The sequence below is a fragment of the Rhinoraja longicauda genome, chromosome 18 (assembly GCF_053455715.1).
Source record: "Rhinoraja longicauda isolate Sanriku21f chromosome 18, sRhiLon1.1, whole genome shotgun sequence".
NCBI lineage: Eukaryota > Metazoa > Chordata > Chondrichthyes > Rajiformes > Arhynchobatidae > Rhinoraja > Rhinoraja longicauda.
The window spans coordinates 34651254-34666064 of record NC_135970.1 but is presented as its reverse complement, the minus strand read 5'-3'; the positions used below and the strand labels follow the sequence as shown (position 1 = coordinate 34666064).

At 45.0% G+C, this 14811-nt stretch overlaps 1 protein-coding gene across 1 annotated transcript; it reads right to left on the bottom strand.

Annotated features, from left to right (window-relative positions):
• Nucleotides 1–416: 416 nt before the first annotated feature.
• Nucleotides 417–14395, bottom strand: svip (small VCP interacting protein). The gene is made up of 4 exons (XM_078414861.1): nt 14121–14395; nt 3946–3996; nt 2196–2309; nt 417–1143 (listed from the first exon to the last, which is right to left on the bottom strand). The coding sequence occupies exons 1-4, from the start codon at nt 14181–14183 to the stop codon at nt 1129–1131; spliced, it is 243 nt and encodes an 80-aa protein (XP_078270987.1). The 5' UTR covers nt 14184–14395; the 3' UTR covers nt 417–1128.
• Nucleotides 14396–14811: the final 416 nt, after the last annotated feature.

Sequence of the window (14811 nt, the reverse complement as noted above, 5' to 3'; positions counted from 1 at the left end):
AAGCTGTGGGATTATAGAACTGCTTACGTGACGATGTAGAGGCAGATATTAGCTTAGCCTGGTATTGTATTCCACAATAGCCTTGTGAGATGGACTGGGGGGAGGGAGTCCACGACTGGGGGAGAGAGAGGGGAGAGGAGGGGAGGAGAGCGGGGAGGGAGGGGGGAGAGAAGTGGGTGGGGTAGATCTGGGGGGGAGCGTGAAAGAGTGCGTTGGGGAAGGGGATGGAGAGAGAGACTGGAGGAGGGAATACTAATTAAATGTTTGACAAAAGCAAGCGAGATGTTTATTGCTTGAGATGTGGATAAAGCTTTTTATATTTATATATCTTTACATTTATATTGTTTTTTCTCATATTAGTAAACGTGTACATTTAGTAACCAAATATACCTCAAAATTCAAGACAAGTTCAATCAGAATCACAAATAGAGATTTTTATTTAGTCATATAAAGGCCTTTTCCTAAATGACTCAAGTACATAGAGTTAGATACTTCAATGTGGTGATCTTGTCTGGTAAGAGTCCACAATTTTACAGCAAAAAAAAAAAGTGGAATAAATTAAAGAGAGCCCCAAAATACTGCTATTTCAATAGGTGATTACAGCATTAAAAGAAAGCACATTACATCTCTCTATACTATTTCCAAGGCACAAAGGTTTAGAAAATTGTTTTATAAATGTAGAAAACCTTGGCTAATAAAGATGCAGCAAAATTATCTACAAAAATCTGCAAATCAACACTGTTCTACAAGTAATGGCCACGCAGGAATTAAATATCTGGCAATATAATCTCTGGTAAAGCAGAAGCAATGTAAAGGACTCTGGGCAAGTAACATACAAGCGAAGTGCAATCTTCACAGTTTCATAAGTACTTCTGGGTTAGCCGAATGATACATTAACAGGCAGGTTGTTAAGTTGCTGCAAGAAACATTGTACTTTTCTGTAAGGGTACAGAAAAGGGTACACTTTGTACACGACATTCAATGTGAAGTAGCATGGCACATTTCTGCATCGTTCTGACCACACAACACTGAAAGCCACGCGGAGAACATCAACCACTCTGTGATCGGGGGCGAGAAGGTCATGCTACATTGGCGAGTCTGAATCCGTGCGTCAGCTCTTCACATCCTTTAGCCAACCTGCCACTGAAAGTTAAAAGAAAAGTACTATTACTTACACGTAACTAGGGGCGACACGGTGGCGCAGCGGTAGAATTGCTGCCTTACAGCGCCAGACCCGGGTTCTTTCCTGACTACGGGTGCTGTCTGTACGGAGTTTGGACGTTCTCCCCCGTGACCTGCGTGGGTTTCCTCCGAGATCTTCGGTTTCTTCCCACACCTCAAAGACGTGCAGGTTTGTAGGTTAATTGGGTTGGTATAAATGTAACATTGTCCCTAGTAGGATAGTGTTAATGTGCGGGGATCGCTGGTCGGTGCGGACACGTTAGGCCTAAGGGCCTATTTCCGCACTGTATCTCTAAACTAAACTAACTTTGTGAGAACAAGGTGCAATGTTGGCCAAATAAATCCCCATGGCCACTGCTACAGAGGTTTCAAAATACAGGTCCACCACCAATTTTCTGGCATCCTTGGTTCCAGAGCCTTTCTGGATTATCCGTTTTGCCATATATACAGCTTATACTGTATAATCTCCCACGGTTCATGACCCGAAAAATAGTTATAAGGTCATAACTAATAGGAGCAGAATTAGGCCATTAATCCACCAAATCTGCTCCGCCATTCAATCATGGCTGATCTATCTCTCCCTCCTAACCCCATTCTCCTGCCTTCTCCCCATAACCCAACACCCGTACTAATCAAGAATCTATCTATTATTTTAAAATATTCATTGACTTGGTCTCCACAGCCTTCTGTGGCAAAGTATTCCACAGATTCACAACCATCTGACTAAAGAAATTCCTCCTCATCTCCTTCCTAAAGGACCGTCCTTTAATTTTGAGGCATTGACCTCCAGTCCTAGACTCTCCCACTAATGGAACCATTCTCTCTACATCCACTCTATCCAAGCCCTTTGCTATTCTGTCACTATAGTCTGTCCATTTGCTCCACATTTGCTGCCTGCCCCGTTGAGTTCCTCCCACACTTGGCCTTTTACTCAAATCCATCACCTGCCCCAAAGTATTTATTTGGATCAATTGGCAAATCCTCTCAATGACGTAGTGTGAATGTTCTCTTACCCGGAGGCCACCTCCACCCGAAGACGAGGAGTTCATCTGCTGCTTATCCATCTCCTCCTGCTTCCTCTTCTTTCGTTCCACTGCTTCTGGATTCTTAATGCCTCTGTGCACATTCTTTAGAGAGAAATTTTCACATTTTAGACACATCACTGACACGATGTCATCTTAAAGTCACTAAGAAAAGAGCACATTTTAAAAAAATGGTGGCACAGCGGTAGAGTTGCTGCCTTACAGCGGCAGAGACCCTGGTTTAAACCTGACTACAGTTGCTGTCTGTACAGAGTTTGTACGTTCTTCCCTTGACCTGCGTGGGTTTTCTCCGAGATCTTCGGTTTCTTCCAACAACAGACAATAGACAATAGGTGCAGGAGTAGGCCATTCAGCCCTTCGAGCCAGCTCCACCATTCAATGTGATCATGGCTGATCATTCTCAATCAGTACCCCGTTCCTGCCTTCTCCCCATACCCCCTGACTCCACTATCCTTAAGAGCTCTATCTAGCTCTCTCTTGAATGCATTCAGAGAATTGGCCTCCACTGCCTTCTGAGGCAGTGAATTCCACAGATTTACAACTCTCTGACTGAAAACGTTTTTCCCCATCTCCGTTCTAAATGGCCTACCCCTTATTCTTAAACTGTGGCCCCTGGTTCTGGACTCCCCCAACATTGGGAACATGTTTCCTGCCTCTAACATGTCCAACCCCTTAATAATCTTATGTTTCAATAAGATCCCCTCTCATCCTTCTAAATTCCAGTGTATACAAGCCTAGCCGCTCCAGTCTTTCAACATACGACAGTCCCGCCATTCCAGGAATTAACCTAGTAAACCTACGCTGCACGCCCTCAATAGCAAGAATATCCTTCCTCATGATGTTGAGGTTTGTAGGTTAATTGGCTTGGTATAATTATAAATTGTTCCTAGTGCGTGTAGGGTAGTGTTAATGTGCGGGGATCGCTGGTCGGCGTGGACCCGGTGGACCGAAGGGCTCGTTTCCACGCTTTATCTCCAAACAAAACCAAGTAGCTTTAGAACGAAAGAGATGCATTGCGAGGCCCATGTAAACATTCACAGGCACAAGTTTAAAGAATATTACCACCTTTTGGCGAACTAACTAAAAATCTGGGAACACTTTAGAAAATCAGAAGGAGCATGCCCAACAATTCCCAATTCAGTGACTACATGTTAGTGTTCCTGCCCCAAAGTATGCACATTTACACACTTTGGTTGTAGGGAAGAAGTTGCTGCTGAACCCGGATGTTACACTGTTCAGGCTCCTGTACCTTCTTCCCGAGGGTAGGAGTGAATTGAGAGTGTGACTGGGGTGGTGTTTGAGTTTGGTTTATCGTCACGTGTACCGAGGTACAGTGAAAAGCTTGTGTTGCGTGCTAACCAGTCAGCGGGAAGACAAGACACGATTACAATCCCGCCATCCACAGTGTACAGCCGCATGATGAGGGGAAGAACATGAATAACGTTTAGTGCAAGATAAAGTCAGTAAAGTCTGATCAAAGATAGTCAGAGGGTCTCCAATGAGGCAGATAGTAGTTCAGGACTGCTCTCTGGTTGTGGTAGGATGGTTTCGTTGCCTGATAACAGCTGGGGAAAAAACTGTCCCTGAATCTGGAGGTGTGCGTTTTCACTCTTCTATACCCTTTGCCTGAAGGCAATGCCTTGATGATGCCAGCTGCCGTTTTGTCCGCTGTCTTGAACAAAATATTTACTGCAAAAACTATGCTAATTTGCATGCTTACCTCTTTCTGTCGCTTTTCAGCAGCTTCAGCTAATTGCTGCCTTCTTGTGTCCTAGATGGTTAAAATAAATCAAAATTACAACAGTCAGTGTGGAACAATGGTGATCACCCTCGTCTCCATTTCACATCATTATACCCTAACCACCGCCATTATTGTCACCTGGCCTTCAAGCTTGTAATATTGGATCTAATCTGAACCTCCCAATTGCTCAATCTTAACAGATTGACAGTACTCCAGGAATATGGCAACGATGAACATGAAAGGGTGGTATGATTACACGTAGACTTAAGATGGATGCAGAGTGCTGGAGTAACTCAGCAGCAGGGTCAGACAGCATCTCTGGAGAAAAAGAATAGGTGACGTTTCAGAGCGCAGGAGTGACTCAGTGGGCTAGGCAGCATCTCTGGAGAAAAGGAATAGGTGACGTTTCAGAGCGCAGGAGTGACTCAGAGGGCTAGGCAGCATCTCTGGAGAAAAGGAACAGCTGATGGTTTGGGTCGAGACCCTTCTTCAGACCAGGTAGACCTGCAAGATTCCTCTAACTAGACAATTCAAATAATTGGTGTTGGCCTTGTCCCTGACACAGTTGTACAGAAATGGACCTTACTGCTCATAACATCCATACTGCCCATTTTACCTTTGTACACCAATCCCATTTACCTGTCACTAGGTGTGTGTCCTTCTGTGCCGTGTCTATTCAAGTGTTTAGTTTAGTTTATTGTCTCTGGTGTACCGAGGTACAGTGAAAAGCTTGTCTAAACAGTGATTCTATCTGACTCCATGTATGTTCCAGATATCAACCATGATAAAACTTCCCTTCAAGTCACCTTCCTCTCACCTTAAACCTACACCCATTTGTTTTTGATACCCCTAATTCTATCAACTTCATCTACGTCTCATAATTTCATACACTTCTATCAGGTCACCCTCGACCTCCTTAGCTCTGGCGTCCTGGGCAGCAGGGTGGTGCAGCGGGTAGAGCTGCTGCCTCACAGCGCCAGAGACTTGGATTTGATCCTGTCTGTATGGAGATGTTGCGTGGGATAACTCCGGCTGCCCCGATTTCCTCCCACATCACAAATACATGCAGGTTTGTAGGTTCATTGGCTTCTGTAATTGTAAATTGTCCATAGTGTGTAGGATAGTGCTAGTGTACGACCGATCGTTGGTCAGCGCGGACTTGGTGGGCCAAAGGGCCCGTTTCCACACTGTATCTCTAAATTGAACTAAACCTCTCTCCCTTATCCATGGAACCAGAATTATGGAATTACTACATCTGCATCTTTTCCAAGAGGTGGACATTCTTCTAAAGGTGGAGTGCCCAGAATTGGCTCCACAAACTCAGACCTAACACTCAAGAGTTTAAGAATGATCTGTAGATGTACCTCGACTTTACAGCCATGGTACTCTTTTAGAAAGCCACCTTAATAGGTTCCAATGCACTCAAGTATTCATGCACATCGTTAATTGTCTCTGCTTATACATCTTTTTAAAGCCACGTTCAAAAGTGCTGAAAGTATTAAATATTTGATCTCCTCCCTTAGCAAGCTTGATTAGGAAGGGCATCAGGAGTTATGGGGAGAAGGCAGGACAATGGGGTTGAGAGGGAAAAATAGATCAGCCATGATTGTATGGCGGAGTAGACTTAATGGGACAAATGGCCTAATTCTGCTCAAATTGGACTTATGAAGCTCATCTATAACATATTTCCACATCTACTAACTCCCTGCTCCATCACCATTTGTACTTTTGCTTGTTAACAAAAATTCCACTCTGCAGATTAGCAATTGGATCGATAATTAACATGGGATTTAATGGATAAAGACTAATGTAAATCTTTAATGCAAGCAGTCAGATTTTGCATGTCTAATAACAGCATCAGTGGTATCAATCGTCAGCATATTTGACCACAACTGGTTGTTTGTGCGTTCACAAATCACGACCAAAGTTCTGTAGCTCAGTTAGTGACCCACACTCAAACGGTGCTTGCTTTAAACCTTTGTAATAGATCCTCTGAAAATTATTCAATTATTCATTATGGATAGAATAGGTTTAGAGAGATATGGGCCAAAAGCACACAGGTGGGACTAGGGTAGCTGGGACATGTTGGTCGTTGTGGGCAAATTGGGCCGAAGGACCTGTATCCACGTCGTATGACTCTATAAACACAAATTTCAGACTTTTACAAACTCTAAATATAAATTGGTTGTGATGAACAAGTGTGCTTTTCTGGGGAAATTTAATAAACTGTTTTCCCTAATCAGAACACACCAAGTATATATGTCAGGCTTTAATTCAAACAGGCAAAGTCCCACACAAATAACTGCAAAGGAATGCACTGTGAATTAAGGCTATTGTAGTCTGTAGAACATTAAACCCATTGTTCAAATTTTAATTTTAAATTCAGTTTCTGGCAAGCAAGAATTTATTTCTAGTGAGAGGAAACACTGAAAATTACTTGCTAATTTGTTCAACAGAGAATACAATTTTAAGATTCGACAGTGTCCAGAAGAGAAACACACTGCAACAGTTTAAGAATAAGGGGTAGGCCATTTAGAACTGAGATGAGGAAAAACTTTTTCAGTCAGTTGTGAATCTGTGGAATTCTCTGCCTCAGAAGGCAGCGGAGGCCAATTCTCTGAATGCATTCAAGAGAGAGCTAGATAGAGCTCTTAAGGATAGCGGATCAGGGGGTATGGGGAGAAGGCAGGAACGGGGTACTGATTGAGAATGATCAGCCATGATCACATTGAATGGCGGTGCTGGCTCGAAGGGCCAAATGGCCTCCACCTGCACCTATTGTCTATTGAGCCAAAGCCAATTATCACGGTGCAATCAAAAGGCACCAATGACATTGTTTATAGATACAGCATGGAAACAGGCCCTTTGACCGGCGAACACCCATTGATAGTTCTGTCCTATAAACTGGGGACAATTTACAACCAAAGCCAATTAACCTACAAACCTGCACGTCTTTGGAATGTGGGAGGAACCTGTAGAAAACCACGGGGAGAACGTACAAACTCCGTACAGATAACACTCGTAGTCAGGATCGAACCGGGGATCTGGTGCTGTAAGGCAGCAACTCTAGCTCTGAGCCATAATTAAACATTCTTCCCAAACAAGCCTTTGGGCACACATCATAACTAGTTATATACACGAGTAAAGTTAGGTTTTCTTCATTAAGCACCACATCTAAATAGATAACTTGCAGAGTATTCTTCATGTTCTCCTCGAGTAGTTGGGTCTTTGGCATGTCCCTGGTTTCAGCAGGAACATGATGTTGACACAAATGATCAATCACCAGCATAATCAGGCCTGAAAAGTTGTGAATAGCCGAGTCATGAGGTCGTAAGGAATAGGAGCAGAATTAAGCCATTCGGCCCACCAAGTCTATTCCACCATCCAATCATGGCTGATTTATCGCTCTCTCCTAACCACATTCTTCTGCCTCTTCCCACAACCTCTGACCTCTGACCTCCGTCTGTCTGTCTGTCTGTCCGTCTATCTCTGCCTTAAATATATCCACTGACTTGGCCTTCACAGCCTTCTGAGGCAAAGAATTCCACAGATTCGCCACTCTCTGACTATGCCTTGGACGTTTCATGTTTTATCCACACAACTGAAGTCTTCATCATTGATCAACCCATCCTCCACTCTCCCTAAAGTGAGGACATATTTCTGAAAGTGGGAAACCGCCACACAATAATCCATCAGTGAGCAATACAGTGCTTTAGAAAAGGTTTATTCCGACTTCCTTCGTGTGCTCTTTGTCACCAGCATAAAGCTTACAATCATTTTTGGTTTTACAATTATGCCTGTCCCTTTTAAACCATTTTGTCAACCTGCTTTGCCACTTTCAATAAACTACACACATCTCACTCTTCTTGCATTCCTTTTACGATTAGGCCCTTTAGTTTGTATTATCTCGTCTCATTCTTCCTACCAAAATATCACTTCAATTAAATTTCATTTGCAAAATATCTCTCAATTTGATCTTGGGTGATGTTTCAGGTCAGATGAAGGGTCTCGACCCGAAACATCACCCATCCCTTCTCTCCATAGATGCTGCCTGACCCAGTGAGTTACTCCAGCACCTGTAGTTCTTGCATCTGTAGGTCTTTATGTCTCCAATGCTTTACGCCTTCGGTTTGCTGGCTAATCAATCAAGGCAACCCATGTCATTCACGGGCTTCCTGCCAATGCTGCGGCGAGAATCTTTTTACGAGAAAATTGGATTTTCCAAATGGCAGAACATAAAAACAGGAAGCACCCGAGTAAATTGAATAATATTGTTCTCTCTGGCCAAGACATAGTTGCCAGGTCTGAGTACAAATTGCCTCTCTCGTTGGTGAACTTGAGTTCTCCACCACAAAAGACTGAACATACAGGTCCATCACCCAACTTCCAGCAACTGGTGGTCCGGCACCTCCCTTCAGCCGGACAAAATCACTAGAGCACACTTGAAATCCGCCCGGAAGTCCCCCCGAAAATGTGATGCCTAGGCCAGGTAAGGCGGCCGATCTCGACCTCATCGGAACTTCCGGGGCTGATCGAATCTGTCCCTCTGCGGCCGAGGCTCTGGAGCTCCGGCCCAGCCAGAGCTGGCAGATCCTTTCCCTCCTGAGGTCGACTTTACAGGCCGGTATCTTGGCCCCCCGTCGCCCCAGGCAGAATGTTCCGGTACAGCTGGACTCCATTCGGAGGCCGTGACCTCTGTTGCTTCGGCAACACTGATAACCAGAAAGGCTCAGGAATCAAGGGTGCTGTAAAATCAGTGGTGGACCTGCAGTTGAGGTGATAGATGAATGCAAGACCAAGGGCCATAAGACTATGGGGTTTAGGAACATGGCATAGACACAGGATATTCAGCGATCATATTGAATAGTGGAGCAGACTCAGTAGGTTGTCAGAAGGGTTCCAACCCAAAATGTCATCTATCCATGTTCTCCAGAGATGCTGCCTGACCCGCTGAGTTACTCCAGCACTCTGTGAAACGTCACCTATCCATGTTCTCCACAGATGCTGCCTGACCCTCTGAGTTACTCCAGCACTGAATAGCCTACTATATTTCTCCATTTTTGTTTTTAAATCTGTTGATATTTTAGTCTCACATAATTTTTATGCACCTCAAAAAGGGATTGTAAACTTCACATAGATACTTCTGTAGTAATCATGTAACTTACATAGATTTAAACTTCAAAAGGAATATTTGGTGTTGTTCTTGAACAGTGAAGATTTGTTTTGCATATGCTCAGCATTTAAATGAATTAAGATTAAGTGTTCCACACAGCACGCTGTATGATTAGCGGAATCATGCACGCCTCATGACCAGGGATTTAACACTGTGGAAGTGAATCATTGATAGCAACATCTCATTTATTTGGTTGTGCATATCCACAAATATCAAGAACAAATATCAGTTTCAGGACGTTGTAAATGCTGACACGTTAACTGTTACTGGACTGGAGTTTGCAAACATAAATTAACTGACCTCCTTTTATACTAATGCTAATTCTTACAGCCTACAGGTCGAGACAGCTCATTAAAGGAAGTAAAATAAATCTAGCCCACAGCTAACAATGGTCTGTACCCTTTATCACCGTTACTTTTTTTGAATATCTTTCATTCATTTATTCTGTATCTCTCTATATCACCGTCTATATCTCTCGTTACCATTTACCCTGATTCTCAGTCTGCAGAAGGGTCTCGACACAAAATGTCACCCATTTCTTTTCACCAGAGATGCTGCCTGTCCCACTGAGTTACTCCAGCTTTTTGTATCTATCTTCAGTTTAAACCAACATCTGCAGTTCCTTCCTATACAAATGCTCCACTACAGATTTACTAGGCCAGGCAACAGTTTTAAATTTAAGCGTTAACTGAGAATTATAAGACATTAAGCGATGTCACATTAAGCAAGCTTTTGCATTCTAAAAACACGTCAGCACACACCCATATAGAAAACAATGGTCTCCTGTAAAGTAAATCACAAGGGATTGGGCTATTTAGTGACAATGCGAAAGATTTATTTTGCCAAAAATATTTGGAACTAAAATCTGATGATGTAGGCTAGTGGTTCTCAACAGAAAGGGCTCAAATCAATTATCCCACATTCACCCAACATTACTATGCCAGAATTAGGCCATTCAGCCCATCAAGTCTATTCCACCATTCAATCATGGCTGATTTATTGCTCCCTCCTAACCACATTCTTCTGCCTCTTCCCACAACCTCCGACACCTGTCTATCTATCCATCTCTGCCTTAAATATATCCTCTGACGGCCTTCACAGCCTTCTGAGGCAAAGAATTCTACAGATTCGCCACTCTCTGACTATGCCTTGGACGTTTCATGTTTTATCCACACAACTGAAGTCCATCATTGATCAACCCTTCCTCCACTCTCCTTAAAGTGAGGACATATTTCTGAAAGTGGGAAACCGCCACACAATAATCCGTCAGTGAGCAATACAGTGCTTTAGAAAAGGTTTAATTCCGACTTCCTTCGTGTGCTCTTTGTCACCAGCATAAAGCTTACAATCATTTTTGGTTTTACAATCATGCCTGTCCCTTTTAAACCATTTTCTCAACCTGCTTTGCCACTTTCAATGAACTACACACATCTCACTCTTCTTGCATTCCTTTTACGATTAGGCCCTTTAGTTTGTATTATCTCATCTCATTCTTCCTACCAAAATATCACTTCAATAACATTTAATTCGCAAAATATCTCTCAATTTATTCTTGGGTGATGTTTCACATCGGAATAAGGGTCTCGACCCGAAACATCACCCATTTTTTTTCTCCATAGAAGCTGCCTGACCCAGTGAGTTACTCCAGCACCTGTAGTTCTTGCATCTGTAGGTCTTTATGTCTCCAATGCTTTACGCCTTCGGTTTGTTGGCTAATCAATCAAGGCAACCCATGTCATTCACGGGCTTCCTGCCAATGCTGCGGCGAGAATCTTTTTACGAGAAAATTGGATTTTCCAAATGGCAGAACATAAAAACAGGAAGCACCTGAGTAAATTGAATAATATTGTTCTCTCTGGCCAAGACATAGTTGCCAGGTCTGAGTACAAATTTCCTCTCTCGTTGGTGAACTTGAGTTCCCCACCACAAAAGACTGAACATACAGGTCCATCACCCAACTTCCAGCAACAGGTGGTCCGGCACCTCCCTTCATCCGGACAAAATTACTAGAGCCCACTTGAAATCCCCCCGGAAGTCCCCTCGAAAATGTGATGCCTAGGCTGGGTAAGGAGGCCGATCTCGACCTCATCGGGACTTCCGGGGCCGATCGGCGGGTCGAATCTGCCCCTCTGCGGCCGGGGCTCTGGAACTCCGGCCCAGCCAGAGCTGGCAGATCCTTTCCCTCCTGAGGTCGACTTTACAGGCCGGTATCTTGGCCCCCCGTTGCCCCAGGCAGAATGTTCCGGTACAGCTGGACTCCTCTCGGAGGCCGTGACCTCTGTTGGTTCGGTAACACTGATAACCAGAAAGGCTCAGGAATCAAGGGTGCTGTAAAATCAGTGGTGGACCTGCAGTTGAGGTGATAGATGAATGCAAGACCAAGGGCCTTGGGGATTAGGAACATGGCATAGACACAGGATATTCAGCAAAGATCATATTGAATAGTGGAGCAGACTCAGTAGGTTGTCAGAAGGGTCCTAACCCAAAATGTCACCTATGTGGCGGCTCCCGAGGGTCGGGCCATACCACTCACGACCCCTCGGCACGGGAATGGGTCGAGCCAAGGAGGCGGACTTCGGCCGGGAGTATAAAGGTCAAGGACCGCATGACTCTCATTCCCTTTTGGAGTTCCAGAGATACAGTAAACACGCTTTTGTTAACCTTGCCTACTTGTCGTTCTTTTGGCCTACTTGGCCCACTACACCTATCCATATTCTCCAGAGATGCTGCCTGACCATTGAGATACTCCAGCACTCTGTGAAACATCACCTATCCATGTTCTCCAGAGATGCTGCCTGACCCGCTGAGTTACTCCAGCATTGTGTGAAACATCACCTATTCATGTTATCCAGAGATGCTGCCTGACCCGTTGAGTTACTCCAGCACTCTGTGAAACGTCACCTATCCATGTTCTCCACAGATGCTGCCAGACCCTTTGCGTTACTCCAGCACTGAATAGCCTACTATATTTCTCCATTTTTGTTTTTAAATCTGTTGATATTTTAGTCTCACATAATTTTTATGCACCTCAAAAAGGGATTGTAAACTTCACATAGATACTTCTGTAGTAATCTATGTCACTTACATAGATTTAAACTTCAAAAGGAATATTTGGTGTTCTTGAACAGTGAAGATTTGTTTTGCATATGCTCAGCATTTAAATGAATTAAGATTAAGTGTTCCACACAGCACGCTGTATGATTAGAGGAATCATGCACGCCTCATGACCAGGGATTTAACACTGTGGCAGTGAATCATTGATAGCAACATCTCATTTATTTGGTTGTGCATATCCACAAATATCAAGAACAAATATCAAGAACAAATATCAGTTTCAGGACGTTGTAAATGCTGACACGTTAACTGTTACTGGGCTGGAGTTTGCAAATATAAATTAACTGACCTTTTATACTAATACTAATTCTTACAGCCTACAGGTCGAGACAGCTCATTAAAGGAAGTAAAATAAATCTAGCCCACAGCTAACAATAGTCTGTACCCTTTATCATCATTACTTTTTTTGAATATCTTTCATTCATTTATTCTGTATCTCTCTATATCACCGTCTATATCTCTCGTTACCATTTACCCTGATTCTCAGCCTGCAGAAGGGTCTCGACCCAAAACGTCACCCATTTCTTTTCACCAGAGATGCTGCCTGTCCCGCTGAGTTACTCCAGCTTTTTGTATGTATCTTCAGTTTAAACCAACATCTGCAGTTCCTTCCTATACAAATGCTCCACTACAGATTTACTAGGCCAGGCAACAGTTTTAAATTTAAGCGTTAACTGAGAATTATAAGACATTAAGCGATGTGACATTGAGCGAGCATTTGCATTCTAAAAACACGTCAGCACACACCCATATAGAAAACAATGGTCTCCTGTAAAGTAAATCACAAGGGATTGGGCTATTTAGTGACAATGCGAAAGATTTATTTTGCCAAAAATATTTGGAACTAAAATCTGATGATGTAGGCTAGTGGTTCTCAACAGAAAGGGCTCAAATCAATTATCCCACATTCACCCAACATTACTATGCCAAACCCTCACATAATCATCTTTCCTCTGCCCTCACCCCATGACCAGAATATTTCACTATTCCTCAAAGCAATCTTGACTCCCTCCTTTCTCCACTACATTCCCTCCCCATCTCCTCACCACACCTCCCTCGTTTCCCTCTCCCTCCTCCTCCTCCTCACCCCCTCTTGTCTCCCCAACTACCCTGTCTCCTCATTTCCCCACCCTTCTTTTCCTCATTCTCCCTCTTCCCATCCTCCTCCCATCCACTCAACCTTTCCTCTCCCCCCCACCCCACCCTCCTTTCCCTCAGCCTCCTTCCCCTACCCCACCCACCTTTTTCCCTCCCTTCCTCTCTCCCCAACCTTCCTCTCCCCATCTCTGACTCCTCCTTTCCATCACCCGTTGTCTTCTCACCTTCTCCCCTCATTTTTAATCCTGGTCTCTCTCTCTCTCTCCCCCTCTCGTCCCTCTGCCTTTCTCTCCCTCCTCCCCCTCTCCCCATGCAACCCCTCCCATCCCCCTCCTTTTCCCTCCCTCTCCCCCTCCCCCTCCCTCTCCTCCTCCCCTCTCCCCACCCCCCGTTTCCCTCCCCTTTCTCTACCCCTCTCCCTTTCCCCTCACTGCCTCTCCCTCCCTTCCTCCACCCCCTCCTTCCTAATTTCTCTCCCTCCTTTTCCTTCCCCCTCACTCTCTTCTCCAAGAAGCCATTCTTGCTGAAGTCCATACTCCGCCACCAACAGTTTAAATTACATTTGGAATATTTTCGACTAAGAAGCTCCCCCCCCCCCCCCCACCCAATATTCCCCCACCCTCCTTGGCCTCAGCCCCTCTTCCACCCCCTCCCACCCCCTCCCCTCCTTTCTCTCCCTACTCCCTTCCCCCCACCCAGCCCCTCTCCTTCTCTCCCCCTCCCTCTCCCCCCCTCCTCTCCCTCTCCTCTCTCTCTCCCCTCCACCTACCGGGTCGGGGGTCTGCACCACGTCGTCGGTGACGCCGCCCAGACAGGGCAGACACATCCCCATCGCCCACAGCCGCCGCCCTGTGTAACGGTAACGCCGCGACCCACAGACAGCTCCGGAGTCGTCGTCGTCGTCGTGTGGTCGTCTCCTCCTCACGGCCGCGGCCCCTCAGTAACGCCACAGCCGCCCCTCAGTAACGCCACAGCCGCCGCCCAGAACAGAGCCGCCTCTCCTGCCCTCAGTAACACCGCCGCCCACAGCCCGGAGTCGCCGTCATCGTCTCCTCCTCCTCCTCCCGCCACACCAAAGATACTAGAGGAGCAAGATGGACCGCTCCGTTGCCATCGCCTCCGCAAAGAAGCTACGTCCGCCATTTTAGTAAGCAAAACCCGCCATTTTAGTAAGCAAACCCGGCCATTTTAGTAGGCAAACCCGGCCATTTCAGTAGGCAAACCCGCCATTTTAGTAGACAGAAACGCCATTTCAGTAGGCAAATTCCGCCATTATAGTAGGCAAAGCCCGCCATTATAGTAGGCAAAGCCCGCCATTTTAGTAGGCAGACCCACCATTTTGTATGCAAACCCGCCATTTTAGTAGGTAAAACCGGCCATTTTAGGAGGCAAAACCCGCCATTTTAGTAGGCAAAGCCCGTCATTTTAGTAGGCAAATCCGGCCATTTTAGTAAGCAAAC

Bases quoted from the DNA above. Each gene is read 5' to 3' on its own strand.
- svip (XM_078414861.1), bottom strand. From the start codon at position 14,183: ATGGGGATGTGTCTGCCCTGTCTGGGCGGCGTCACCGACGACGTGGTG. The intron at 3,997-14,120 runs GTAGGTGGAGGG...TTAACCATCTAG, and splicing joins TGGTGCAGACCCCCGACCCG to GACACAAGAAGGCAGCAATT. The intron at 2,310-3,945 runs GTAAGCATGCAA...TTCTCTCTAAAG, and splicing joins CTGAAAAGCGACAGAAAGAG to AATGTGCACAGAGGCATTAA.